General features: G+C 43.7%; 1 protein-coding gene across 2 annotated transcripts in view; it reads right to left on the bottom strand.

Annotated features, from left to right (window-relative positions):
* The window catches only part of LOC129868045 (roundabout homolog 3-like), a 293,102-nt gene that overhangs the window by 3,352 nt on the left and 262,681 nt on the right, over positions 1–27,069 (bottom strand). For both annotated transcript variants that reach the window (XM_055941624.1, XM_055941625.1), the window contains exons 9-26: positions 25,220–25,422; positions 21,797–21,878; positions 20,187–20,355; positions 16,225–16,391; positions 15,825–15,946; positions 15,136–15,352; positions 14,379–14,503; positions 13,499–13,676; positions 12,952–13,188; positions 11,969–12,008; positions 11,452–11,591; positions 7,585–7,872; positions 7,083–7,233; positions 5,159–5,383; positions 4,575–4,771; positions 4,167–4,283; positions 2,343–2,489; positions 1,804–1,952 (exon numbers count right to left, since the gene is read on the bottom strand). In XM_055941624.1, coding sequence (XP_055797599.1) covers positions 1,804–1,952; positions 2,343–2,489; positions 4,167–4,283; positions 4,575–4,771; positions 5,159–5,383; positions 7,083–7,233; positions 7,585–7,872; positions 11,452–11,591; positions 11,969–12,008; positions 12,952–13,188; positions 13,499–13,676; positions 14,379–14,503; positions 15,136–15,352; positions 15,825–15,946; positions 16,225–16,391; positions 20,187–20,355; positions 21,797–21,878; positions 25,220–25,422 — 2,954 coding nt within the window. The remainder of the gene's footprint in view (positions 1–1,803; positions 1,953–2,342; positions 2,490–4,166; positions 4,284–4,574; positions 4,772–5,158; positions 5,384–7,082; positions 7,234–7,584; positions 7,873–11,451; positions 11,592–11,968; positions 12,009–12,951; positions 13,189–13,498; positions 13,677–14,378; positions 14,504–15,135; positions 15,353–15,824; positions 15,947–16,224; positions 16,392–20,186; positions 20,356–21,796; positions 21,879–25,219; positions 25,423–27,069) is intronic.

Genomic DNA, 27,069 nt, shown 5'->3' with positions numbered 1-27,069 from the left:
ATTTAAAAAAAAATTATATTCTGATGATGTTTAGGCCAGCAGAGAAGGCCTTGCAGGCCCTGACGGCCCACCACTGATATATAGTATTTGTACTACACGCTTGACAAGGTTTATCATTTTGATCAGTTATCCCTCGTGTCAGCATTTCCATGCTAATGAATGATTATTTATGTATGACACTAGCACTGAACCATAGACAGTATAACCACCTCTCAGTTATGGACTGTTTTGTTCCGGCACCTATTTGGCTGGATCTGGTACCTCTCCAGGTATTACAAATTATTTTCACTTTTTGCAATGTAAAAATTGTAATCAAAGCGATCAAAGTTCATTCGAGTTGTCTTTTCCTTAATTCTCCTGCCCCCACAAAAAAATGTGATGTCAAAAAGTATATTTTCAGCCTGGGCCTAATATTCTAAGAGTTAATTTGGGTTAGGCCGGCCTGGGTTTATGGTTTGTGCAACATAGTAACCTATGTTTGAGACCAACGCGTGGCCATGGCTGTGTGAGATGCGCATCAGTATCTCTCACATAACTAGAATGAGATTAACTTTTTATGATCTCTGTGCCTCTCTGCTCTGATAGCCTGCAACTCTCATCTCTCCAGTACTTCATTTATTTCCTAATTGAATCATAGGGTTCTGGAGGAGCCTTTCGCCGCCAGATAAATTAGAGTAAATTTGTCAAAATTATAGAATTACTGCTGTCTGTTCTGAAATAAATGAAATACTTCCTAATAGCCTACTACACCATGAGAAGACCTATAATTTAGCCACAGAGGATCAATTGCTTATTTTTTTTTTTAAAGTAGCCTAGCTGTTGAATGTAGCCCAATAACAAGGAATAGCCTACAGTCGGGAACGCGCGGCAAATCTGTCAGTAAAAAAACAGCATGCAGACAAAACAGGCCTTTCGCAATATTTCAAATAGAAAGCAAATGGCTCCTGCTGAAAAGACTATGCTGTAGGCTACCAAAATATTTGATCAACTTCCAAATATTGTTTTACGAGAGAGAGAGATAGGCTTTTGGCACGAGCGCATGGCCATCACCAGTGACTGAGCTGCGCATCATTGGGCGAGTCAGAGAAACTGTAAAGCATTTTTAGGACTATAATTTCCTCCTCACATTGTACCCTACATTATGTGTCGCCACACACCTAGGCTTAGGCTATTGATGGATTCAAGACGAGGTCATTTTTATTAATCTCAGATTCTCAGTTTGTCAGTGTCAAAGTAGCCTGCCATTTCAATTATTTGTGTGCAATAAAAAAGATTCTACAAGAGTCTCCAGTCATGTAAAATTACGTAGCATTGCATGAAATGTGTTTATAAAAGGTTACATTTTCCCGGATCCTTGGCTACTAAAAATGCTCCCAATGTGTGCAACTTATGTGAGAGCCTCTACTCTACTGCTCTATGCTACTATGCAAATGCGACGATATGCATGCATGTCACGCTCATTGTTGCAAGGATTGGACCAAGGTGCAGCGTGGAAGGCGTTTATCATGTTTATTAATGTGAACCAGCAACAAAACAATAAAGAGTAACCAAAACGAACATGCAGCTTTGTAGTGCAAAAATGCTACAATACAATGCTGTAGTATCTCTTCTCACCCCTCTAATAACCACTGAACTCCAGCAGACATTGTAGCTCCCAATAACTAGAACCAATCATGGTCCCCTTGTATTACCACTATTCCTACTAATGTAGTCTCTTCTTGATATGAATAGTTCAACTAAATGCCAGAGAGAAGAAAAAACAACAGATATTGTGGCTCCCAAGAACCAGAACCCTTGTCTCACCTCGTTGTGTTTCCTGCCTGAGCCGGGACCCCCTCGTGACCCCGTGGAGCCCCGCGACGAGGAGCTTCCTGTAGTGGAGCAGTTACTGGACATCTGACACCCCCGCCCCGCCAGGTAGCTGGGCTTGCTGTACGGGATCAGGTCCTCATCTGTGGAGGAGATGGGATTGGAGAAGAGGGGAGAATTAGGGTCAGGGATTTCCATTTTGGGAATGGAGAGTGAGACAAATGGCTATTCTACTGATGAAAGAGGGTCTTGAAGGAAAGAGGAAGTAATAAGAGTTTTAATGGATGGATTTGTGAAATTAAATGTATTCATATGTTAGTGTGTGTGTGTGTGAGAACGGGTTTATGAGCATAATTGATTTCTGTATTATTATTTGTGTGAATTAGTATTTTCTGGGTGAAAGAGTAACTGTATTTGGGAGTGAGTGCTAATAGGCAACGCAAAGGCTCTGGCTGTGCTTGTGTGTGTGTTGTGGATATGAGACTGTGCGTGTGTGAGTGTGCACACCACACTTCAGTATCTGCACCACTCACCATCTTGGCGTCTCTGTCCTGATCCCTTCCTGTAGGGGGTGCTCCTTTCTCCCTCTCTGTCCAGGGATGCTTGGCCACAGTCTACAGCCCTTGCTGGGCACCGCACTGCTCCATTCTCTGGAGGTGGCTCTGGTGGAGGAGGGAGGTCTTGAGGAGAAGACACATGGACAACAGGGTTAGGGTTGGACTGCACTGGAAGACCAGTAAATATACACTGCTCAAAAAATTATTATAGGCAATTAGCAAGACACCCCCAAAAAAGGAGTGATTCTGCAGGTGGTGACCACAGACCACTTCTCAGTTCCTATGCTTCCTGGCTGATGTTTTGGTCACTTTTGAATGCTGGCGGTGCTCTCACTCTAGTGGTAGCATGAGACGGAGTCTACAACCCACACAAGTGGCTCAGGTAGTGCAGCTCATCCAGGATGGCACATCAATGCGAGCTGTGGGGAAAATATTTGCTGTGTCTGTCAGCGTAGTGTCCAGAGCATGGAGGCGCTACCAGGAGACAGGCCAGTACATCAGGAGACGTGGAGGAGGCCGTAGGAGGGCAACAACCCAGCAGCAGGACCGCTACCTCCGCCTTTGTGCAAGGAGGTGCACTGCCAGCGCCCTGCAAATTGACCTCCAGCAGGCCACAAATGTGCATGTGTCTGCTCAAACGGTCAGAAACAGTCTCCATGAGGCGTGTATGAGGGCCCGACGTCCACAGGTAGGGGTTGTGCTTACAGCCCAACACCGTGCAGGACGTTTGGCATTTGCCAGAGAACACCAAGATTGGCAAATTCGCCACTGGCGCCCTGTGCTCTTCACAGATGAAAGCAGGTTCACACTGAGCACATGAGCACATGTGACAGACATGACAGAGTCTGGAGACGCCGTGGAGAACGTTCTGCTGCCTGCAACATCCTCCAGCATGACCGGTTTGGCGATGGGTCAGTCATGGTGTGGGGTGGCATTTCTTTGTGGGGCCGCACAGCCCTCCATGTGCTCGCCAGAGGTAGCCTGACTGCCATTAGGTACCGAGATGAGATCCTCAGACCCCTTGTGAGACCATATGCTGACACATGCACATTTGTGGCCTGCTGGAGGTCATTTTGCAGGGCGCTGGCAGTGCACCTCCTTGCACAAAGGCGGAGGTAGCGGTCCTGCTGCTGGGTTGTTGCCCTCCTACGGCCTCCTCCACGTCTCCTGATGTACTGGCCTGTCTCCTGGTAGCGCCTCCATGCTCTGGACACTACGCTGACAGACACAGCAAACCTTTTTGCCACAGCTCGCATTGATGTGCCATCCTGGATGAACTGCACTACCTGAGCCACTTGTGTGGGTTGTAGACTCCGTCTCATGCTACCACTAGAGTGAGAGCACCGCCAGCATTCAAAAGTGACCAAAACATCAGCCAGGAAGCATAGGAATTGAGAAGTGGTCTGTGGTCACCACCTGCAGAATCACTCCTTTATTGGGGGTGTCTTGCTAATTGCCTATAATTTCCACCTTTTGTCTATTCCATTTGCACAACAGCATTTGAAATGTATTGTTAATCAGTGTTGCTTCCTAAGTGAACAGTTTGATTTCACAGAAGTGTGATTGACTTGGAGTTACATTGTGTTGTTTAAGTGTTCCCTTTATTTTTTTGAGCAGTGTATAAACATATAGGCAATAATGTAGGCTTTACGCACACAGAGACATGCTCATGCCCAACATATATTAATTGATTTGTTTGTTCACTCACACACACACGCACATGTGTGTGTGTGTTTGCGTGTGTGCGTGCGTTTGTGTGAACAAACAAATCAACGAATATATGCTCACACACACACTCACCTCCTTGATTAAGCACCTCTCTTCTGTAAGCTCCGCTGTTGGAAGTCTTCTTTTTCACTCGAGACTTCAGGCCGGGGGGAGCGTGTGTGTTGTCAGCTGGGGAGGGCTGAGCTCTTACTGTAGGTCAGCCAGAAAGTCAGAAAACATTACTAGAAGGTAATTGGACATTGGTCCTTTGAAGCACTATACATGGATAAATAACAACATTGCAATGCCTTATGTAACTTCAGCTGATCGTTTAGGTGTTACGAATAACATGAATTACATACTGTATATTAATGTAATTCATTTTCTGTGTGTGTACATGCATGTGTGTGCACTTCTGGCTTTGAATGTATGTGTTTATGCACATCCGTAGGTGGTGCATTCACTCGTGTGTGTTTGCACAGAGCAGTAAGCGTCACTGACCAGGTGTGGTGGAGCTGACATTGTCGGCACTCAGTGCTGCCCCCTGGCTGAGGTCACGGCGGTGGGCCAAGCCAATGCGGAGCGGTGTGCCCACCTCGGAGCCCTCACCGTGTTGCTGGGCTGAGAGGTTGGGGTTGGACTGGGTGAGGGGTGGGCTGGGCGCCCGGGGCACTGAGACGGGACCGCAAGGTAACCTACTGTATAATGGCAAAGAAAGAGTGGGTGGTTAGCAATAGCAATGACATACTACTGTTATTTTACTACGTGATATGTTACACAATTGAATTATTGTTTTGTTTATTTGAATGGGGATTTTACTGCTCATATCATGAGCATTGTGTTATCTGCTGTTAATGACATTGGGCAATTACCATACCAAAGCAATGATTATACCTATGTTATTACCATTTTATTAATTTGAACAAGAGGTATTCACTGCCATCACCATTAGTATCAGTGGAGGCTGCCGAGGGGAGAACAGCTCATAATAATGGCTGGTACGGAGCAAATGGAATGGCATCAAACCATGTGTTTGTACATACATCATGTGACTTTTAGAATTTGACTATATTGTCATGTCATACCATGCTAGCTGCTGTCCATCAAGGTGGTGAAGGCGTGCTGTGTTGTGGGGTGGATGGCGGCTCTCCTCTCTGGGCGACGGTGTGAGGGTGGCGGTGGACTGGTGACTAAAGGAGGTGGCGGGGGACGAGGCGTCACCCCTGAGGGGAGGGGCGGGACCTACCTCACAGCCCTCGATCAGATAGGTTCTTTCCGGAAGGGGCGGGCACCACTCTTCCTCATCAGACCTGCAATTAAATGTAAATATTCCATAGGTTCACTTTAGACAGAGGAGGATGACGTGGATCCTAGAGAATGATCTATGGTCAGTTTTTACATTTTCCTTATTAATGGTCAGGATTGGGTAGGATAAACTGTTCTTAGATCTGTGTCTAAGGGCAATTTCAATCTGGACCATTATAAAACAGTCACCACTACATCACTGCTTGTGCAGTATGTGCTATGGAGCAGTAGATCGATCATAGCACATTCACGATGGTGGCTCCAACGAGATCCTATTAAATTATTAAGTATTCTAATTCCTAATTCTATGGGTGGCCCTCCCTCTCTAATGCCTACAGTATTTGTCTGTACCGTATTGATTTCCACTGCTCTACAGCATCATTAGACAGTCTTCCCTGTGGGCAACACTATACCTGTTACAGGTCTGCTGAGGGCCATGTCTGAACAAGAGACTTCACTTGGGTGAAAATAAATCACATTCCATGTCTTTTTATGCCTAAGGCATTTCCATCAAACTGAACTGGCTTCTTCACAACGTGGGAAATGTTTTTCAGCTATGTTTTTCATACGTGTGCATGGAAACAGTTTTTATACATTTGTGTTTGGTAGAGAAGTATGTGTGCACGCGTTTGTGTCTGTGTGAGTGCCAAGTGCGTTCATGTGTGTGTACATCATGGAGGAAATGGCCAAGGCCAGGGAGTAACCTAGTTAATGTCATAATGCCAGGCCAACGTTCCTCTCAGCTAGCCACAGGGGCTAACTCATAGGTTAACGCTGTTATCGTGGGTTCATCACCAATCTCTGCTAACTGCTAACGGCTAACCGCAGGGAGGGCGGTGCATGAGAAGGCTGCTGAATGATTACTTTGTTCTGGTGACCAGGAGAAAAGAACATGAGAAGGGGAACGGGCTAACGTAGGCTAATGTCATTAGCTAACAGGGTCAATGTGTAAGAGGGTTGGAACTTGGGAATGGTGGCTAAATTGCTAACTGCCTGCTAGCTTCTTGGATAACGCCAATGTAATCTAGCTGTCAGAAATGCTTAGAGGTAGAAGTTTCTAAGCCTCATGCCTGCTTTAGTTGAGCTGCTAGCCTAGCCTATTCTAGAGGAGTGAGTGGCAGTTAGGAGCGATAAGTGAATGGTCCCCTTGCCAAAACGTTATGAATACTGACTTGCTGGCCTTGACAATACTGTGTTATATGATGTGTGTGCGAGCATGCATGTGTGACTATGTGTGTAGGCGAATGCGTATGTATCCATTTTGCAGTGTGACAGTAATGTGGTTCAGCGGGGACCTGGAATAAAAGGTGCATTGAGGTCCAGAGCTAGCAACGGGTTAACAGAGAGAGACCAAAGAAGAGACTGTCCTGTCAGACAGAAACGTCATTAACCTCCACACAAAGCTCTGGCCCACCACTATGTGTCAGTGGGGCCTGAGAGTGCAAGGACATGGGCCAAGAGAAACACAGTGTGAGAGAGTCAAAGGTCCACAGGACAGTATACAGACCTATAAAGATTGTCCACAGAGGTTACATGAGAGAGCTACCATACCTCAATCAGTATGACCTCAAAGTTAGCAAGAAGATGGTGTAACTGATGTGTATGTGTGTGTTTAGTTGGTGTGTGTTATGCCAGACATCGTAAGAGTGTGTCTGTGCGCATGTGTTCACGCTTATGTGTATTCATGTGTGTCTGTGTGCTTACCCTAGCTCCATGTCCTCACGGTCATCCATGGGCATAGCCTCTACCACACACTGCTCCAGCTCCCCAGATGAGGGGGGTGGGGGGAGGGCTTCTGTCCATTTTAGAGAAGGGGTCTTCACCGCCTTCCCCATGGACTTCTGCTTGGGTTTACCTACACATAGACACACAAAGAGCTGGGTTAGTGCTGTTCAATGGAGGTCCTAAGGTCTCTAAATTCGTTTTAATATTCTTGAAAAAGGTATGTGTCACAAACCGCAAAATGGAAACATAACTGGAGATCCCTTGTCATTTTTGGAGACACGAATCAGTGTTACACAGTAGGTTAGCTACCGCTACCTCTCTTGTTTCTAGCTAGTAGGTACCATAATACGGTTTCATGGCTCCAAAAATGTCAAGGTGCCTCCAGTTATTATGTTTACATTTTGTGAATGTTGCTTTGGGGTCTTGGTGCCCCACACTGAACCATTTACCAATGGAAACACAGTCTTAAACACTGTCTTACCGCAGTCCGTCCTGCAGCGCTCGGGCTGGGCGTACTGGGAAGAGGGTCCGGCGGGCTGGGTGATCCAGTGACCGCCATCTTGCTCTGTGGGGCTGTGAGAGCCATGGAGTGCCTGGTTGGTGAAGGGCATGATGGGAGTGCTGGCGTAGGGCGTGGTGGAGGAGTAGGGGCTGTTGAAGCTACGCAGGTCCTCGGCGTTGGGGTCGATGGTGCTGTAGATAGGACCTTCGTTGGAGCTGCCCGTGCTGTACTTCTCTGTCTGGTTCAAGTAGTTAGAGATGCCCGCTTCTGATGGTGAGAGGGGTCAGAAGTGAGAAGTCAGATTCAGGTGACAGGTGACTGACTTATGGTAATGAAAATTAATTTGTTATTCAACTAACTGCAGAGTTAGTATTGTTATGTGAGTTAAGCGATTCTTGTATTACGCAAAACAGTTACCATGACATACAGTGTATTCGGAAAGAATTCAGACTTTTTCCACATTTTGTTACGTTACAGCCTTATTCTAAAATGGATTCAAATGTGTTTTTTCCCTCATCAATCTACACACAATACAAAGCAAAGCAAAAGCTGTTTTTTAGAAATAAAAAACTTAAATATCACATTTACATAAGAATTCATACCCTTGACTCAGTACTTTGTTGAAGCTTCTTGAGTATGACGCTACAAGCTTGGCACACCTGCATTTGGGAAGTTTCTCCAATTCTTCTCTGCATATCCTCTTAAATTCTGTCAGGTTGGATGGGGAGCATCGCTGCAAGGCTATTTTCAGGTCTCTCCAGAGATGTTCGATTGGGTTCAAGTCCGGGCTCTGGCTGGGCCACTGAAGGACAATCAGAAACTTGTCCCAAAGCCACTCCTGCATTGTCTTGGTTGTGTGCTTAGGGTTGTTGTCCTGTTGGAAGGTGAACCTTCGCCCCAATCTGAGGTCCTGAGCACTCTGGAGCAGGTTTTCAACAAGAATCTCTTAAGTACTTCGCTCCATTCATCTTTCCCTCGATCGTGACTAGTCTGCCAGTCCCTGCCGCTGAAAAACACCCCCACAGCATGATGCTGCCACCACCATGCTTCACCGTAGGAATGGTGCCAGGAGGTTTCCTCCAGATGTGACACTTGGCATTCAGGCCAAAGCGTTCAATCTTGGTTTCATCAGACCAGAGAATCTTGTTTCTCATGGTCTGAGAGTCCTTTAGGTGCCTTTTTGGCAAATTCCAAGTGGGCTGTCCTGTGCCTTTTACTGAGGAGTGGCTTCCGTCTGGCCACTCTACCAGAAAGGCCTGATTGGTGGAGTGCTGCAGAGATGGTTGTCTTTCTGGAAAGTTCTCCCATCTCCAGAGAGGAACTCTAGACCTCTGTCAGAGTGACCATCGGGGACCTGATCAAGGCCCTTCTCCCCCGATTGCTCAGTTTGGCCGGGTGGCCAGCTCTAGGGAGAGTCTTGCTGGTTCCAAACTTCTTTCATTTAAGAACGATGGAGGCCACTGTGTTCTTGGGGACCTTCAATGCTGAAAAAAATGGTACTCTTCCCCCAGATCTGTGCCTCGACACAATCCTGTCTCGGAGTTCTACGGACAATTCCTTCAACCTCATGGCTTGGTTTTTGCTCCGACATGCACTGTCAACTGTGTATATAGACAGGTAGGTGCCTTTAAAAATCATGTCCAATCAATTGAATTTACCACAAGTGGACAATCAAGTTGTAGAAACATCAATGATGATCAATGGAAACAGGATACACCGGAGCTTAGTTTTGAGTCTCATAGCAAAGGGTCTGAATACTTATGTAAATAAGCTATTTCAGTTTTTCTAAAAAACAGTTTTTGCTTTATCATTAAGGGGTATTGTGTGTAGATTGTTGAGGAAAAAATTATTTAATCCATGCTAGAATAAGGCTGTAACGTAACAAAATGTGGAAAAAGGGAAGGGGTCTGAATACTTTCCGAATGCACTGTATACAGATACAGTAAGCACAATAAAATATAAAAGTACAACAATTCAACCTGTTTGGTTTGCAGAAGATATTCAGACCTGCCAACCCTGTCCAACATTTTAGAGTACCAGATGCACGTGGGAAATTGAAGAATAAACTCATGCGTGTAGAACGCTCGCTTTATTTCTTGACAGTATTCCATTTACACATATGGTAAAAGTCACAAACAATATATTTTATGAGGCAAGTCACTTAAGAACAAATTCTTATTTACAGTGGGTTAACTGCCTTGTTCAGGGGTAGAAAGACAGATTTTTACCCTGTCAGCTCGGGGATTCGATCCAGCAACCTTTCGTTTATTGGCCCAACACTCTAACCACTAGGCTACCTACCACCCCATCTAATTAGAACGAAAAACAAACATATATTTTTTAAACAATACATTAATCATATATTATACCAATATACAACAGGTATTGTATTTATTTTGTTAATGTGACATGTATTATTTATTAATTAGTTATTTAACAATTCATTATAAGGTAATAATTGTATTGTCATAATAGTGTATATACACTGCTCAAAAAAATAAAGGGAACACTTAAACAACACAATGTAACTCCAAGTCAATCACACTTCTGTGAAACTGTCCACTTAGGAAGCAACACTGATTGACAATAAATTTCACATGCTGTTGTGCAAATGAAATAGCAAGACACCCCCAATTAGCAAGACACCCCCAATAAAGGAGTGATTCTGCAGGTGGTGATTCTGCAGAATCATCGCTGCTGGGTTGTTGCCCTCCTACGGCCTCCTCCACGTCTCCTGATGTACTGGCCTGTCTCCTGGTAGCGCCTCCATGCTCTGGACACTACGCTGACAGACACAGCAAACCTTCTTGCCACAGCTCGCATTGATGTGCCATCCTGGATGAGCTGCACTACCTGAGCCACTTCTGTGGGTTGTAGACTCCGTCTCATGCTCCACTAGAGTGAGAGCACCGCCAGCTTTCAAAAGTGAACAAAACATCAGCCAGGAAGCATAGGAACTGAGAAGTGGTCTGTGGTCACCACCTGCAGAATCACTCCTTTATTGGGGGTGTCTTGCTAATTGCCTATAATTTCCACCTTTTGTCTATTCCATTTGCACAACAGCATGTGAAATTTATTGTCAATCAGTGTTGCTTCCTAAGTAGACAGTTTGATTTCACAGAAGTGTGATTGACCTGGAGTTACATTGTGTTGTTTAAGTGTTCCCTTTATTTTTTTGAGCAGTGTATATATATTTCTAACAACAAATCATATTTTTAAAGCCACTTCAGAGATAGTATTTTCATCTAATTTAATTCTGCAGGGTCAAGCCAGGCTACAGGGGTTCTCCTCCAGAAAATAAGTCTGCCATGACTGAGCTTTTTGGAGAGTTGTTCACGACCCAGGAGCAGGGAACCAAGTCAAAGGTCAAGGTCCCCTGGATGCTGATCCACTTACATGGTGGAAGACCAAAGAGTTAATTTACCCTTATATTGCCATGTTAGCAAGGCGCTACCTGGCTCTGCCTGGGACCTCTGTCCCTAGCGAGAGGGTATTCTTTCTTTCACTAGCAAATGCGAGTGAACTGCTGTTAGATTTACTCAGTGGATACATTTTTTATAAAAAAAATATATATAAAAAAAAAAATCAGACCCTATTATTTTCTGCATACTTTTAACTCGGAACTCGTACCTGCATGGACAGAGAATTGCGTAGTTGGTACGCAAAATGCGTGCATGTTGGCAGCCCCGTAGTATACCATTCAAGTTTATATTGCGTGCAGAGGGCAACTATACATTGAGGTTTCTTCAAAGACTGAGACTAGACCAAAAGGCATTGAAGAGATAATCCCTGGTTGTGTACAAAACAAAATGGCCATCGTGAGCAGAATCATGCTGTGTCTCATACCATTGTAGTATCTCTCTGCCGTGTCATGTTTGGAGGCGCAGCAGTTGACAGCCTCCTTGCCACTGTGGACCAGGTTGGTGGTGGGCCAAGAGTCTGCCAGCCATGGGTAGTTGCCCATGTTGCCACCCAGCATGCCAGGCCTAAAACATCATTCATCAAATCAAATCCATTTCTATTTGTCACATGCGCCCAATACAACACCTTACAGTGAAATGCTTACAATGCAGTTTTAAGAAAAATACCTACGAGAAATAAGAAATAAAAGTACCAAATAATTTAGGAGCAGTAGTAAAATAACAATAGCGAGGCTATATACAGAGGGTACCGGTACAGAGTCAATGTGTGGGGGCACCGGTTAGACAAGGTAATTGAGGTAATATGTACATGTGTACACTAATATGTACACTATGATCATATCTGATGCCAATCCACAACTTTGTTCTCATCACTTTACAAAAAAAGGTCTAATATAAGAATGTGAAAGTCAACTTGAAATTACATAAACAGGGATCCTTACCTTCCATTAAGTCCAGATGCCTCTCCATGTGGAAAGCCAACTGCAGAGAAAATTAAATGTGCATTCAGGTGTGAATGGCAAGGTAAAATACAGTAAGGTTGCCACAGTGCAGTATGGTACATTTCGCTGTAATATATTGGCACCCCTAAAGCAGGAATCAGCATTTGAAAAAATAACAAAGCGCATTCATATTCTGTTTCAGTAATAGGCTGAGGGATGGGGCTGGAGAAATGTAACCACTCTCAAATTCATAGACAAAGCTATGGATGCAAGTACTGACCGTCCATGATATCAAAATTATAGTTCTAACCATGTTTTCAGGCTGTATAGTGTTTGTTTACATTTGCTTTGTTTCAAATATTTGAGTAAAGCAACCTTATATTTTGGGTTCTGATGGGGTATGACAGTTGAACAAAGCTTGCGATGCATTTACTGTATATGTTATATTCTTCAAGAATCAATGGGTACATACCATTAAGTTATAAGCCCGAAAACGGATGTAGCAACTGCAGATGGCCCCTTTAATGCATCAAAATACTATTTTGGTGTTCACACAAGGATTTGTTTGATTTACAACTGCACAACAAGTAAAACATCTAAACTGAAATGTAGATAAAAAAATAAAAAAAGTATTACGAATTCAGAAGAATTCAAATGAATTTGTTTGGAGGCAGGTGATTCTCGTTTACTATGTCACTTTTGGTAAGTTTCAGGTGCCTACAGTGTAAAAATAGTCATTCAACCAGGTTTGAAAAGAGAAAACAGAAGTTTCTTCTCCATTGCACTCCATTGTAAAGTGCAAGTTTGCCAATATATTAGAATGCAATAAGTAAATATTTTGTTAGGTAACTTTAAGGTATAATAGTAGCCTTTTGTAAAGTGCAGTAGAATAATTGATATGGTACAACATGCTTCTTTGATATTGTGGTAAAGTAACATTAAGTGGTGTGTAAAGATTGCATCATATAAAGTGTGTAAAGTACCAGCAGGCGTGTAGTTGAACGATGCAGTATAGTGACTAAGCTCCTTCCTCTTCTTGCGGCGGCAGTAGATCCACACGCTGAAACCCATGAGGATGACCCAGCAGGCCCCGCCGATCCCAGCGATGAACGCCGGCTGCTTCACCACGTCAGTAATCTGCTCGGCCAGGCTCACGCTGCTCTCATCACCCTCCACGCCTCCCCCGGTACCGGGCACTGACGGTGCCTCCACTGGCAGCTCTGAAGGAGAGCGGCAAGTATTTAGTGAAGTGATATTTAACTTTTACCTGGTAAGTGTTATAACCAACCTCAAATCCCTGAGCCGAATACGTGAAAAATCTGTCGATGTGCCCTTGAGCAAGGAACTTAATCCTAATTGCTCCTGTAAATCGCTCTAGATAAGAGTGTCTGCTAAATGACCAAACATTTACATTTTATTTAAAAAATGCTTAGCAATAATTTCAGTAATTTTAGCTACCCCCACTATCTCCTTGATATCGCAGAACTGAAATGTCTAATTCTGCTAGCTTGTGGTTCTGGGGGGACTCACTGATGAGGACGGACACAGGCTGGCTGTGGATGCCCACTCTGGCGCTGGTCACCGCTGCCACCTCCACCTGGTACAGGATGCCTGGCAGCAGCCCCTTGAGTACGGTGGAGAGGACAGTGCCATCCACGGTGGTGTTGATGTGGTTGCGGGTCTGGGTGTCATTGCCCACACACCACACCTGTTGATGGTTGGAGGACGGTGAGTTGGTGTGAGAGATGGAAGAGGTCAAATTTGCAGTGTCCAAATTAGGACGCAGGTTAGCGTTTTTTTCCGTCATGGATCTTGTTCTGAAGGCAGCTCTGCACAGCCACAAAGTCATAAAATCTGATTTTAAACCTAACCTAACACTAATCTTAACCACACTGCTAACCCTAACCCTAACAACTAACCTTAAATGAAGATAAAAAAAAACAATTTTAGTTTTTATATATTTTTTACAATATAGACAATTTTGATATTGTAGCTGGCCTATCTAAGAAGAAATCACTCAGTTCTGCCTCCAGGACGAGACTCATGACAGTAAACGTCAACATGCTATTAGGACTGCCTGTTGTGACTCTGAGGCAGTCATTATATAGACACAATTTATTTTACAGTCCTGTTTGAGCTGGTGTTTACATGATATTTTGTTATTTAGAAAATACTTATTTGGTAACTATGGGTACTTTCTGGTACTTGCTTCAAACAATTCAAAACAATTCATAGCTACTCCTTTGTTTCCAATTACTTGTTTTAATGAATCCCAAAGAAACTATGTCGTAATTATGTAACTATTATTCTGTAATGTCCATTTTGTTTATATGAAAATACCACCCCTATGGATGCACGTTTTTGGACAGATCCAATCATCATGCCATTTTCTCTGGTTCAGTCAGCATACCTTGTACTCCTGGATTATTCCATTCTTAATGTCGGCGGGAGGAGGCTCCCAGGACACACTAATACTGGAGCTGTTGCTCAGCTTCACTGTAACCACGGTGACTGCTCTGGGAGGGGCGCTTGGGACTGCAGGAGAAGAGATATGAGCAAGGTGTGAAAAAAACCCAACTGATATAGAAAAAATGAAATAGGGGCATTTGGTAAAATAGCGAAAATATGATTTGAGATTGATGAAAATGGCCGACTCCATCAAATGCCATCAAATGTTTATTGAACTATAAACAGTGCTTCGTCTTCATAACAGGATGTAAAGGTCACACAGGTGTTGGGAATTGCAATCCAATTGCTTTGACTGTGATGTGACTCCTAGAGGCTCCTGAACAGCTAGCTATTTTCAAAAAGCCAGAGTCCTCAAATGTTCCAAGACAAGTACTAAAAAGTTTTATTTAAAAACTTCTAGAATCCACTTCTAGAATGTATTTTGTATTTCACCCTTATTTTGCTGGGTGAATTCACTGAGGGCACATTTTCTTTGACAGCAACGACTGAGTATAACCAATCAATCGCCACTTTAAAAGCCTTTATTTGAACCTGGAAATCCCATTGAGAAAAAACCCTTGAAACCCACCATTCCCTCCATTATGGACACAGGCTATCTCAAGTGTACCATGTCCATATTAGGAGAGCCTCGGTCTCAAAAGGGCTTGTGTCAGTCTCATCAGAAGTTGTGAGTATCAGTAGCTTCTAGCCAGTCTTACCTTCCGCTGCTGTTCTGATCAGCAGCAGCCGACTGTCCTTGCCCTGGAACTCGTCGAAGTAGGGCCGGATCTTGATCTCATACTCTGTGCCTGTGAGCAGGTCGGCGACCACGGCCAGGCGCTCTGACGGGGCCTTGATATCCTGCAGCTGCCAGGTGCCACCGCTGGGCCGGTAGAGGAGCCGGTAGCCCTGGATGTACTGGGACTGACGGTCTACCTGGGGAGGGACAGAAGAAAGGGGGGGAAAGAGAGAAAAAAGGAGAAATGTATGAATGACAGTTTACTGCCCTTGGAAATGGATATACAGTAAAAAACATTCCAGAGTGTGAAAGTACAACGGATGGTGTCACGTGTGCTCCCTCTCCGGCCTCTTGGTCAGCAGGCTGCTCGTTATGGCGCACACCTGTCACCATCGTTACGCTCACCTGCAGGTCGTCAGACTCACCTAGACTCATCACTTCCCTGATTACCTTTCCTATATATGTCACTCCCTTTGGTTCCTTCCCTCATTGTTTCTGTTTCAGTTTCATGTCTGTGTGCTGTTAGTGTTTCTTGTTTTGTATTATGTTCCGTTTATTTGATTAAAACACTCACTACCTGAACTTTCTTCCCGACTCTCAGCGCACATCGTTACATATGGTATTTCTCCTGTGAAAGAATATGTCAAAAACTCAGGTCAGGGTACTCACCGTCCATGATACTTGAACACTGGAGGCAGTGAGTGTGACAGGCTCCTGAAGATGAACACCCACCTCTCCCAACTCTCTCTGGACCTGCCTGTGGTCCACTCCCTGACCTGTAGGACTCACATCTGCAAACACAACATTAACAAACATCAGACACAAAATAATCATAAAACTATAGTAGATGCTTACTGTAGCTCACATACACTTGATTGAAATAATCTAAATAGTTTTTATGAAGCCTTCAGACCACCATGCTTTCATGATGAAATGCCTCAAAATTCACTTTTAAAGTTTTCACGCTCTCTCTACACTAACAACCACCTTGTAATGCTTACAATTTTTTTCAATTGTCTTTCATAGTAAATGTCCAGTAAAGCTGTTATATCCCCTCCCAGGTACTGACCTTGTGTGCGGACGGGCTCAGAGATGGGGCTGGGGTCACTCAGCCCGTAGGCGTTGACCGCTCGGACGATGAACAGGTAGATGGTGTTGGGAAAGAGACCGCTGACAGTGTGTTTCTCCAACTTTACCAGGTCAGCCACCGTTTGCCACGTACTGCCTGCTGATTGGCTAGAGTAAGAGACCACAGACAATGATGTCGTGTCATTTCCAATTATGTTAGTAAAGTTACTGTGCAAGGCAAGCCTTCCTTATACCCTATAGTGACAACGATGTCATTACTATATAGTGACAATGATGTCATTACCCTATAGTGACAACGATGTCATTACCCTATAGTGACAACGATGTCATTACCCTATAGTGACAACGATGTCATTACCCTATAGTGACAACGATGTCATTACCCTATAGTGACAAACTATTATTCACTGTCTTCATTCTGATTACAATAACAATAATGCCAGCTGTGTTTATGTCAAGTCGTTTTTTTTGTCCTTTTAAAATGGCTTGTTTTTGTTAAAATGTGTGAGATCACTTGCATAATGATACTATTTCGCTCTGTAATAAATACATGTGATAAATTTTGTGAACAACGCATGTGATGAAGGTAGAGGGAAACAATTTGATCTTCTTTGGCTTTGACGGTCCCGTTTGCATTTTCCTCTCCTGACTCTTCTTATTTAGATTAAATGAATGGTTTGTCCTCGGGGTTCCGCCTGCTAAATAAGTTATGTTATACTCACAGGCATGATTCAAACAGTTTTAGAAACTTCAGAGTGTTTTCTATCCAAATCTACTAATAATATGCATATCTTATCTTCTGGGGATGAGTAGCCGGAAGTTGAATTTGGGTATGCTTTTCATCCAAACGTGAAAATGCTGCCCCCTATCCTAGGGGACAACAAAGTCAATGTATTGGAGTGGCCATCACAAAGCCCTGACCTCAATCCTATAGAACATTTGTGGGCAGAACTGAAAAAGTGTGTGCGAGCAAGGAGGCCTACAAACCTGACTCAGTTACACCAGTTCTGTCAGGAGGAATGGGCAAAAATTCAACCAACTTATTGAGGGAAGCTTGTGAAAGGCTACCCAAAACGTTTGACCCAAGTTAAACAATTTAAAGGCAACGCTACCAAATACTAATTGAGTGTATGTAAACTTATGACCCACTGGGAATGTGATGAAAGAAATTAAAGCTGAAATAAATAATTCTCTCTACTATTATTCTGACATTGCACATTCTTAAAATAAAGTGGTGATCCTAACTGACCTAAGACAGGGAATTTTTCTAGGATTAAAGGTCAGGAATTGTAAAAAACTGAGTTTAAATGTATTTGGCTAAGGTGTATGTAAACTTCCGACTTCAACTGTACATGTACTCTAAACAGAGTAGATAGGGGCGGCAGATAGCCCAGTGGTTAGAGCATTGTGCCAGTAACTGAAAAGTTGCTGGATCAAATCCCCAAGCTGACAAGGTAAGAATCTGTCGTTTTACCCCTGAACATGGCAGTTAACACACTGTTCCCCAGTAGGCCGTCATTGTAAATAAGAATTTGTTCTTAACTGACTTGCCTAGGTAATTTAAAATACACAAATACATATATATATATGTTAAGTACAGTAAAAAGTTTGGGCACACCTACTCATTCAAGGGTATTTCTTTATTTGGACTATTTTCTACATTGTAGAATAATAATCAAGACATCAAAACTATGAAATAACACATATGAAATCATGTAGCAACCAAAAAAGTGTTAAACAAATCAAAATATATTTTACATTTAGGATTCTTCAAAGTAGCTCACCTTTGCCTTGATGACAGCTTTGAAAACTCGTGGCATTCTCTCAACCAGCTTCATGAGGTAGTCACTTGGAATGCTTTTCCAACATAATTGAAGGATTTCCCACATATGCTGAGCACTTCTTGGCTGCTTTTCCTTCACTCTGCGGTCCAACTCATCCCGAACCATCTCAGTTGGGTTGAGGTCGGGTGATTGTGGAGGCCAGGTCATCTGATGCAGCACTCCATCACTCTCCTTGGTCAAATAGCCCTTACGCAGCCTGGAGGTGTGTTTTGGGTCATAGTCCTGTTGAAAATCAAATGATAGTTCCACTAAGCTCAAACCAGATGTAATGGCGTATCACTGTGGAATGATGGGGTAGCCATGCTGGTTAAGTGTGCCTTGAATTCAAAATAAATCACAGACAGTGTCACCAGCAATACACCATCAAACCTCCTCCTCCATGCTTCCCGGTGGAAACCACACATGCGGAGATTATCCGTTCACCTACTCTGCGTCTCACAAAAACACAGCGGTTGGAACCAAAAATTGCACATTTGGACTCCAAAGGACAGATTTCCACCAGTCTAATGTCCATTGCTCGTGTTTCTTGGCCGAAGCAAGTCTCTTTTTCTTATTGGTGTCCTTTAGTAATCGCTTCTTTGCAGCAAAACGTAGTTTCCTCTGAACAGTTGATGTTGAGATGTGTCTGTTACTTGAACTTTGTGAAGGCTGCAATCTGGGGTGCAGTTAACTCTAATGTACTTATCCTCTGCAGCAGAGGCAACTCTGAGTCTTCCTTTCCTGTGGCGGGCCTCATGAGACCCAGTTTCATCATAGCGCTTGATGATTTTTGAAACTGCATTCGAGGAAACTTTCAAAGTTCTTGAAATTTTCCGAAATGACTGACCTTCATGTCTTAAAGTAATGATGTTTCTCTTTGCTTATTTGAGCTGTTCTTGCCATAATATGGACTTGGTCTTTTACCAAATAGGGCTATCTTCTGTATACCAACCCTATCTTGTCACAACACAACTGATTGGCTCAAATGCATTAAGAAAGAAAGAAATTCCACAACTTAACTTTTAACAAGGCTCACCTGTTAATTGAAATGCATTCCTTCCAGGTGACTACCTCATGAAGCTGGTTGAGAGAATGCCAAGAGAATGCAAAGCTGTCATCAAGGCAAACGGTGACTACTTTGAAGAATCTCAAATATAAAATGTATTTTGATTTGTTTAACACTTTCTTAGTTAATACATGATTCCATATGTGTTATTTCATTGTTTTGATGTATAAAGAAAAACCCTTGAATGAGTAGGTGTGTCCAAAATTTTGACTGGTACTGTATATATTTATTTTATTTTACCTTTATTTAACTAGGCAAGTCAGTTAAGAACAAATTCTTATTTTCAATGACGGCCTAGGAACAGTGGGTTAACTGCCTTGTTCAGGGGCAGAACGGCAGATTTTTACCTTGTCACCTCGGGGATTAAGTCCAATGCTCTAACCACTAGGCTACCTGCCGTATGCACATACACGGACATTGCTCGTCCTAATATTATATATAATACATATCCTAATATTAAATATTTCTTAATTCCATTCTTTTACTTTTAGATTTGTGTGTATTGTTGTGAATTGTTAGATATTACTGAACTGTTGGAGCTAGGAACACAAGCATTTCGCTACACCCGCAATAACATCTGCTAAATATGTGTATGCAACCAATAAAATGTGATTTGATTTTGATTTGTTTGATGTGGAATAAAAACAAAGTGGGGGCAGCTGGGATGTTTGGGGAGTGGGCTAGCATGGGCCAGCCTCCAACCTAGCTGGGGTTGATTAGAATGTGAAAGGTGTCAGAGTCGGCGTGTCCGCAGGGGTGTGTGTGTGTGAGCCCTCCTGCCTGTCATGCCCGGCTAACACGGCTCATGTGCTGACACACCATTAAGAAAGGATGAGGGATGGCTGCCCACAGCAACCTCTGGCTAGAGAGAGGACATTGGGCTGGAGGATAGAAAATGTGTGTTAGGGCAAGTGTGTCTTCAGATGTTACGTGTTACTTCTAACAAAAACTGGTTTTCATATCTGTCTTTCTGTCTGTTCTACAGAATGTACCACAAGGTTGAGCCCTACTGAACGCGGCCCAGGTCTATCTTCTACTGTCGACTCCACCCACCTGAAGGCCTCGATGATGTAGGAGGTGACGGCAGCCCCCCCCTCGTGGGCGTTGGGCTGCCAGGTGAGGGTGACACTGTTGCGGGTCACGTCGGTCACCACAGGCTTCTGGGGAGGTCCCGGTAGCTGGAAGGGTTCTGATGCCTGGGGCACAGATGAACCTCCACTCTCTGAAAATCACAAAAAAATCACAAAGTATCAAATCAAACTTTGTTTAAAATGCATTTAAAAAGAGACAACAGAGACAGAGGATGAGAGGGTAGCTGGATGGTAGTAGATCTCCTATATTTAGTAGTAGTGCAACCATTCTCAATATAACTGTTTTTGGAAGACTAGCACTGGCCCTTTTGTGGGCTAAAGAGTTATGAATAAATCATTCATGCAATACGGTCAATTCCATTTCAATTCAGTCAATTACGAATTGAAAAGCGACATTATTGTCAATAAGGAGTTGAAATGGAACCGACACCCCAGCCCTGATCACAGTAACTGACTTTGACGGACTGGCTGAATAACAGTTTAGTTGTGAATTATCTGAGTTTCTGCTTGGTTGGTTTACGATGCATTAGTAGGCACTAAATACCATCTTATCAAGCTTCATCAAACATTAGCGTTTCATAACAGCAATAAGACACTACTTATTCCAACTCATCATCCCTCTGCTTCGCCTTGGGCCAAACAACGGCCCTAGGTGTGATTACATCCACAATATCACAAGACCTCTGCCTTTTTTCTTGATTCAATGATCTTATATGGGCATGACTGTCACGGATCCCTCTGGAACACACCTGGCCCCTATTCCCACTGATCGTATTTGTATATATGTGCCCTTTGGTTTCCTTTAGGGGGTCGATTATTGTTAAAATGTCCGTTGGTGCATGTGAGTACCTGTGCTGTGTGTTTTGGGCTTTCGTGCCCTTGTGGATTGCACAGATGATTATTGGTCTCATCCCGTGTGTTAATCATTATGCGTGTGTGTTATTTATTCAAGGTACTCCTCGTTTTTTTGTTTGGGTTTCTACCCTGTGTTTCTGTTAAGTGTTTGTTTGGTCTTCGTCCCCGTGCCTTTACACGGCACTCCGTAATTTGGGCTTAATTTAAAAAATATATATATTACACATTCCTGCATCTGTCTCCCAAATCATTGTTACCAACGTGACAGAATAATTGACCATTAAGGGAGACAGCGGGAATGGCCCGTCCGACGACGCTGCAACTAGTCCGTCCGACGCCACTGCTACTGGTCCGTCTGATGCCGCCACAACTTTTGCAGCAGCAACTGGCCTGTCCGACGCAACTTCAGCAGCTGCATCGGGTCCTGATCGACCTGCACTGCATTCCTGTGATTGTCCTCGAGGCCGGTGTTGTTGCGCTGCTGTCACGGATCCCTCCCCGTGCCTTTACACGGCACGCAGTCATTTGTGCTTAAGAATAAAAACTATTACGCATTCCTGCGTCTGTCTCCCGATCATTCATGCCAATGTGACAATCACATGGCAGAGAGGCAATCTAATAATGTAGGGAGGAGTTTATTACAGTAGATTTACCATTCACTGTGTCCGTGTGCATGTGTGTGTGTGTGCGCGCGCGTGTACGTGTGTGGGCATTTACCTTTCACAGTGAGTACACCGCTCCACATCGTTTCTCCGCTCGAGCTGGAAGCCACGCAGGTGTAGGCCCCCGAGTCGGTTTCCTGGCAACAAGAGAGAGGGCCTAGTTAACATCGGTGTATATGCACAGAAGCACAATGCCTTTGCCTTTTCACATTCAGGTGTTCTGGAGCAAATCTTTCCAGATAAGTAAACATGAACATCTACCTAGAATCCATGGTCTCCAAAGACTGTTAACTATGTATAATAATTCTGTATATCTCCCCAAAGATACCCATATGTTGCATTGCTCTGATCTAATAAGTACTATTCTCATAATGGTTATTGGGGAAGTATTCTATTTACAGTATGTTCTATTGGAACATAGTTGTTGGATATGGACATTTGCGCTCATATGGTTCCATGAACATTAATAAAGAGTAACATTACACTTTGCTGTTAATGAAGTCTCACATGTAGCTGTAACACTGTTAGCTAGTCCCTTAATAGAGAAACCACAGTTCCTCAAAAAGGGTTTGGAGCATATGTGCTGTTATTTTAGTTTTTTTTACTATAGTACCTCTGGGCCTGTGTACATAAAGCGTCTCGGGTTAGAGTTTCTGATCCAGGATCAGGTCCCCCCTGTCCATGTAATTGTATTCATTAAGATCTAAAAGGCAAAACTGATAATAGATTTGCACTCCTACTCTGAAAGACTTTATAAATATGGGCCCTGATCCTTTGGTACCAATGTGAGAGTTTTCAGGGGCAATCTGCCATTGCAACATCAATTTTTGAACTTATACATTTATTATATTTACCAATTGATTTTTAAAGAACACTAACTTATAAATGCCACATGAGCTTAGTTCAACTGTTGTACCCCAACGTTTAAAGGAGGATAAAGGACTGTTCACATTATGTAGACAATGGTATTGTGCTGGGCATAATGAACATGACTTAGAAAAGAGGTGGAATATGTAACCAGAGGGGGTCTGCAGACTTCTGCGGCTCATACAGCACTTCATACTTCTGTGGCTCTGACTGTGCTGCATACTGAGCACTCAATAGTAAGCAGCGATCCGGGCTGATGATGCATAGCCATGCTACTAGCAAGGGAAACTTTGTGTGTGCGTGTGTGGGTGTGCGCGCGCATGTGTGTGCATGTGTGTGTGAGTGTGTGTGAGAGACTGTAAGTGTGTGTCATTAAAAATTCATTGGGAAGCTCAGAGCTAGACGGGGGCTAGAAATTGCTCACAACAGTGGAAGATGTAGAGACTTTAATTTGCAGACAAGGATCTAATGATGGTGACAGCTCACGGCCACCCGCTTGCAGGTTAGTGGGCTACACAATCACACAAACACAGATTTCAAACTACCAACTAGGTTTTCAGACCTTTTGGTTAATTTAAGACCACTCTTATTCAAAACGAAGGTAATTAATTATACAAAGCACACTACAAAAACACAGAGCGAGACAACACAATGCAATCAATATAATGGTTGGTGCTTGGATGCCATCCACTACTTCTCTCTCTGTGTGTGTGTGTGTGTGTGTGTGTGTGTGTGTGTGTGTGTGTGTGTGTGTGTGTGTGTGTGTGTGTGTGTGTGTGTGTGTGTGTGTGTGTGTGTGTGTGTGTGTGTGTGTGTGTGTGTGTGTGTGTGTGTGTGTGTGTGTGTGTGTGTGTGTGTGGCTGGCCAGTTGCAGTAGCGTTGGCATTACACAAGTCTAAGTGCCCTGTCTAAAAGCCCCAAGAGAGACAGGAGAGGTGACTCCAAGTCCAACAGTACATCACTCTTCCTTCTCACTTCCTATAGGCAGGCTGACCCTGAACGGACCTGTATGGCAGCCAAGGATGTGGCTGTCTGTGGCGGCAGGTCCATGTTGGTGATTGGAGGAGAGAAGTGGGAAGGGGTAAACGCTCGTGCATCTAACTATTAATCATGGTTGGCAGCTTTGGGTGCTGCGCTAAACAGATTGTTAAAAATGTATGAAGGAGGCAAGAGTTTGTTATTTTCTCCACATCCCCGCTGTTCTAATATCATCTCCAGTGCACTCTTTCTCTATATTGTAGCATCTTCGTTGACTTGTTCTGTTTCTCTCTCTCTCATCTCATCTCAATATCATGTCTTTCTTTCTCCTCTATTTTCTTTCCATCCCCCTCGTTCTTGCTCTGGTCCCGGGGTAATGGGCATCTCTTCAGTCACAGAGAGGAATAAACAGACCATCTGGTCGGGTCCCCTGCCCTCTCTTCTCCACCCCACCCTCCTCTCTCACCTCTCCTCCCTCCACCAGAAGTCAACTTCCTGTGCCCCTCTCTGCTTTAGTTAAAAGATGTGCACCCTGATAAAAGGGTAGGAGAGCAATTAAAAACGAACAGGGACAGTGTCCAAGATTCAAAAAGATAGAATTGGCCATAAGTACAGTCCATCTAGTCGAGGCGAGTCGAGATGTGAGAAATTCTCTAATACAGTCATTAGAGGAAGTACCAAAGAGTGTTTTCTACATCTTGAGTGCATGACAAATGTGTTGGTACATTGAGATGCTTGACTTAATCTTCTTTCTCTCTCGGTCTCTCCCTCTCTGCCTCTCTCAAAACCCCTACAAGGATTTAATTAAAGTCATGGCGATCGTTAATCACTCTGGGCCCAACAATCAATTAATTAACGCGTCAGCTGGCCCCGAAGCTCGCCACACACTCCGGTGACCTGCAGGTGCAGCCCACAACCCCAGAGGGCTCTTGGTAAAATGTATATCATTATCCGTGCATATACCACCACTAACGATTGCACTTGTTCATTACCTTGGCGAGTATGCATCACTGCTAAGCTTTATGACGCCACAGAAACTCGACCACCAATCACTAAATCACTGAGTCACCCATAAACCATAAAAAAGCCACTCTGCCAGTATGATATTCCAATATTAATATCTGCCTCTCAATTAGATTGCATTAGATTGCTGAGTTGTGTTTTAGAGTGGAAGGCTAGTATGACCTGTATGACGCTCAATGAGTAAATATCAATATATCAAATGGACAGGTTACTTTGCCGTGGCATCTCAAAACTGCTATGCCTATTGCTGTGACTGGCAGTGAGTCATAATAGTACAATGAATTAAATTAAGCTAAATACCATTAAGGCTGAGAAGTTGATTGGATTGCATTGGAAACAGCACTCAGTTGTGACTGCATACGGTTGCTTAGTATCACCTAGGAGAAATAGCTCAGATGATTGGCCATGATGAGACTTGGAGTGCATTGAGAGGAAATGTGAAGCGTTTAATTTCATATACTAATATCCAGGGAGTAATGGCATTTACGAAGGAGGAGGGAAAGAGAATCAATGGGAACATTCTAGCAACGTTCATGAGCATTATTGGGAACATTCTTTCTATGTTCTTAAGAATTATTGGGAACGTACTATGTAAGTTATTTTCAGGTACCTGCAGGTTTATGATCTGGAACATTCCGTTCTCCATCAGGCTGACACGCTCGTCTCCCAGGATCCTCTGGCCGTCCTTCTCCCATTGAATGCTGGGCAGAGGGTTGCCCATCACGTGGCACTGTAAATGGGCCATGGAGCCCGGCGCCAGCGTTTGATTGGTCGGTCCTTGGCGGATGATGGGTGGGACTCGGTCGGAGGATGCTGTGTGGGGGAGGGAAGGAGAGAGAGATACGTTAAGAGAGTGTAGTTGAGTGTATTCTCTTGGAGGACCCTCCTCCACCAACCAGCTACAGAATACAAACACATTGCTATATATTCACGAGATAAGCTGTCTTAGAGATCATAAAACAACTAATATACATAAATTAATCGTAATAAACAGTTACGGCATGTTACGTTAATGTATACTAAACATTTGCAGCATGGAGAGACCTTGAAGCCATCAGCCACTCTGCCTTGTTAAAATACTCCAATCCACGGGCCTCCTGAGTGACGCAGCGGTTTAAGGCACTGCATCGCCGTGCTTGATGCGTCACTTCAATCCCAGGCTGTGTCACAGCCGGCCGTGTCTATGAGACGGCGCACAATTGTCAGGGTTAGGGGAGGGTTTGGCTGGCTGGGATTTCCTTGTCCCATTGCACTCTAGCGACTCCTTGTGGTGGGCCGGGCGCTTGTAAGGTGACTTCGGTCATCAGCTGGTCTGTGATTAATTTTTTTTTATTTTTTTTATTTTTTTTTATTGAATATCCAATACATACAATATACTTGCCGCTCAACAACTACACCACACCAGCCATCCATCAGACTCCCATTCAGAGCGACACACAGAAGCATCCAGTGTCAACACCCTGCTCAAGGGCACGTCGACAGATCTCCCACAAGGCCAAAATAAATGGGGACGCGAACCCTCCAAGATCCCCCCACAGTTCCCCATAGCTGTCCCTCAACCATCCAAGACCCCTCCCACAGTCACCTCTCCCAATATTTTTTTTCATTCTATTCCCCACCCTCAATGCACCAACAACCAAGAAAATTAACTCATGAGAAAAAGACAAAATAAAACAGAAAACAAGAATGCAAAAAAAACAAAGGACATCAAGGACAACTAAAATCATAACAGCAAGGCCAACTGTATATGTTTGAGTGCATGTCTGGCACTATTTACATGTGTGTATTTGAATGAGAGTATGTGTATATGCATGTGTACATACACCTGCACGGCATCAGCCTCAGGCAAACAGGCATTGGCTGTAAAAACACTGCCCCTCAGCGTCATTCAAACTTACTTTTTATTATGTTCTATTTTGACTTTATTTTTTATACTTTATCTTTGACCATCATTCTATCAGACAGCATGTTTCCTCCGACACATTGGTGCGGCTGGCTTTTGGGTTAAGCGAGCAGTGTGGTTTGGCAGTGTCGTAGAAAGCCCTTGTTGATACTAGCTAGATGGCCACACCCTTGCAGTCAGAGTGCAGTATAACTGCAGTACACTGTAGTATAACTGTAGTTAGAATGCAGTATAACTGCAGTAGGCTCCAAATACTGTGTCCAAAATAACTGGGTTTTAATTTTGCAGTTGAACTGCAGTTACAGTGCAGTATAACTGCAGGACCCCCTAACGGTGAATGATGAACCCAAAACTTGAAAGAGTCATGGTTCTATGAGCCTCTCGTTCACATGTCGTTCAGCATAGTATTGGAGCTGTCATTTTGACTGAGACTTGTAAACGTGTGATTTAAACAATGTACGTTTGATAATTGCTAGGCAAACAAATATGAGGTCTAATTGTGTCTGCAACCGGACTAGATTGTGAACAACTCTTGGTAGAATGCATTTCTTGACTGC

This window comes from Salvelinus fontinalis, chromosome 13, assembly GCF_029448725.1.
Source record: "Salvelinus fontinalis isolate EN_2023a chromosome 13, ASM2944872v1, whole genome shotgun sequence".
Taxonomy (NCBI): Eukaryota; Metazoa; Chordata; class Actinopteri; order Salmoniformes; family Salmonidae; genus Salvelinus; species Salvelinus fontinalis.
This window is presented reverse-complemented; position numbering and strand designations above follow the sequence as displayed.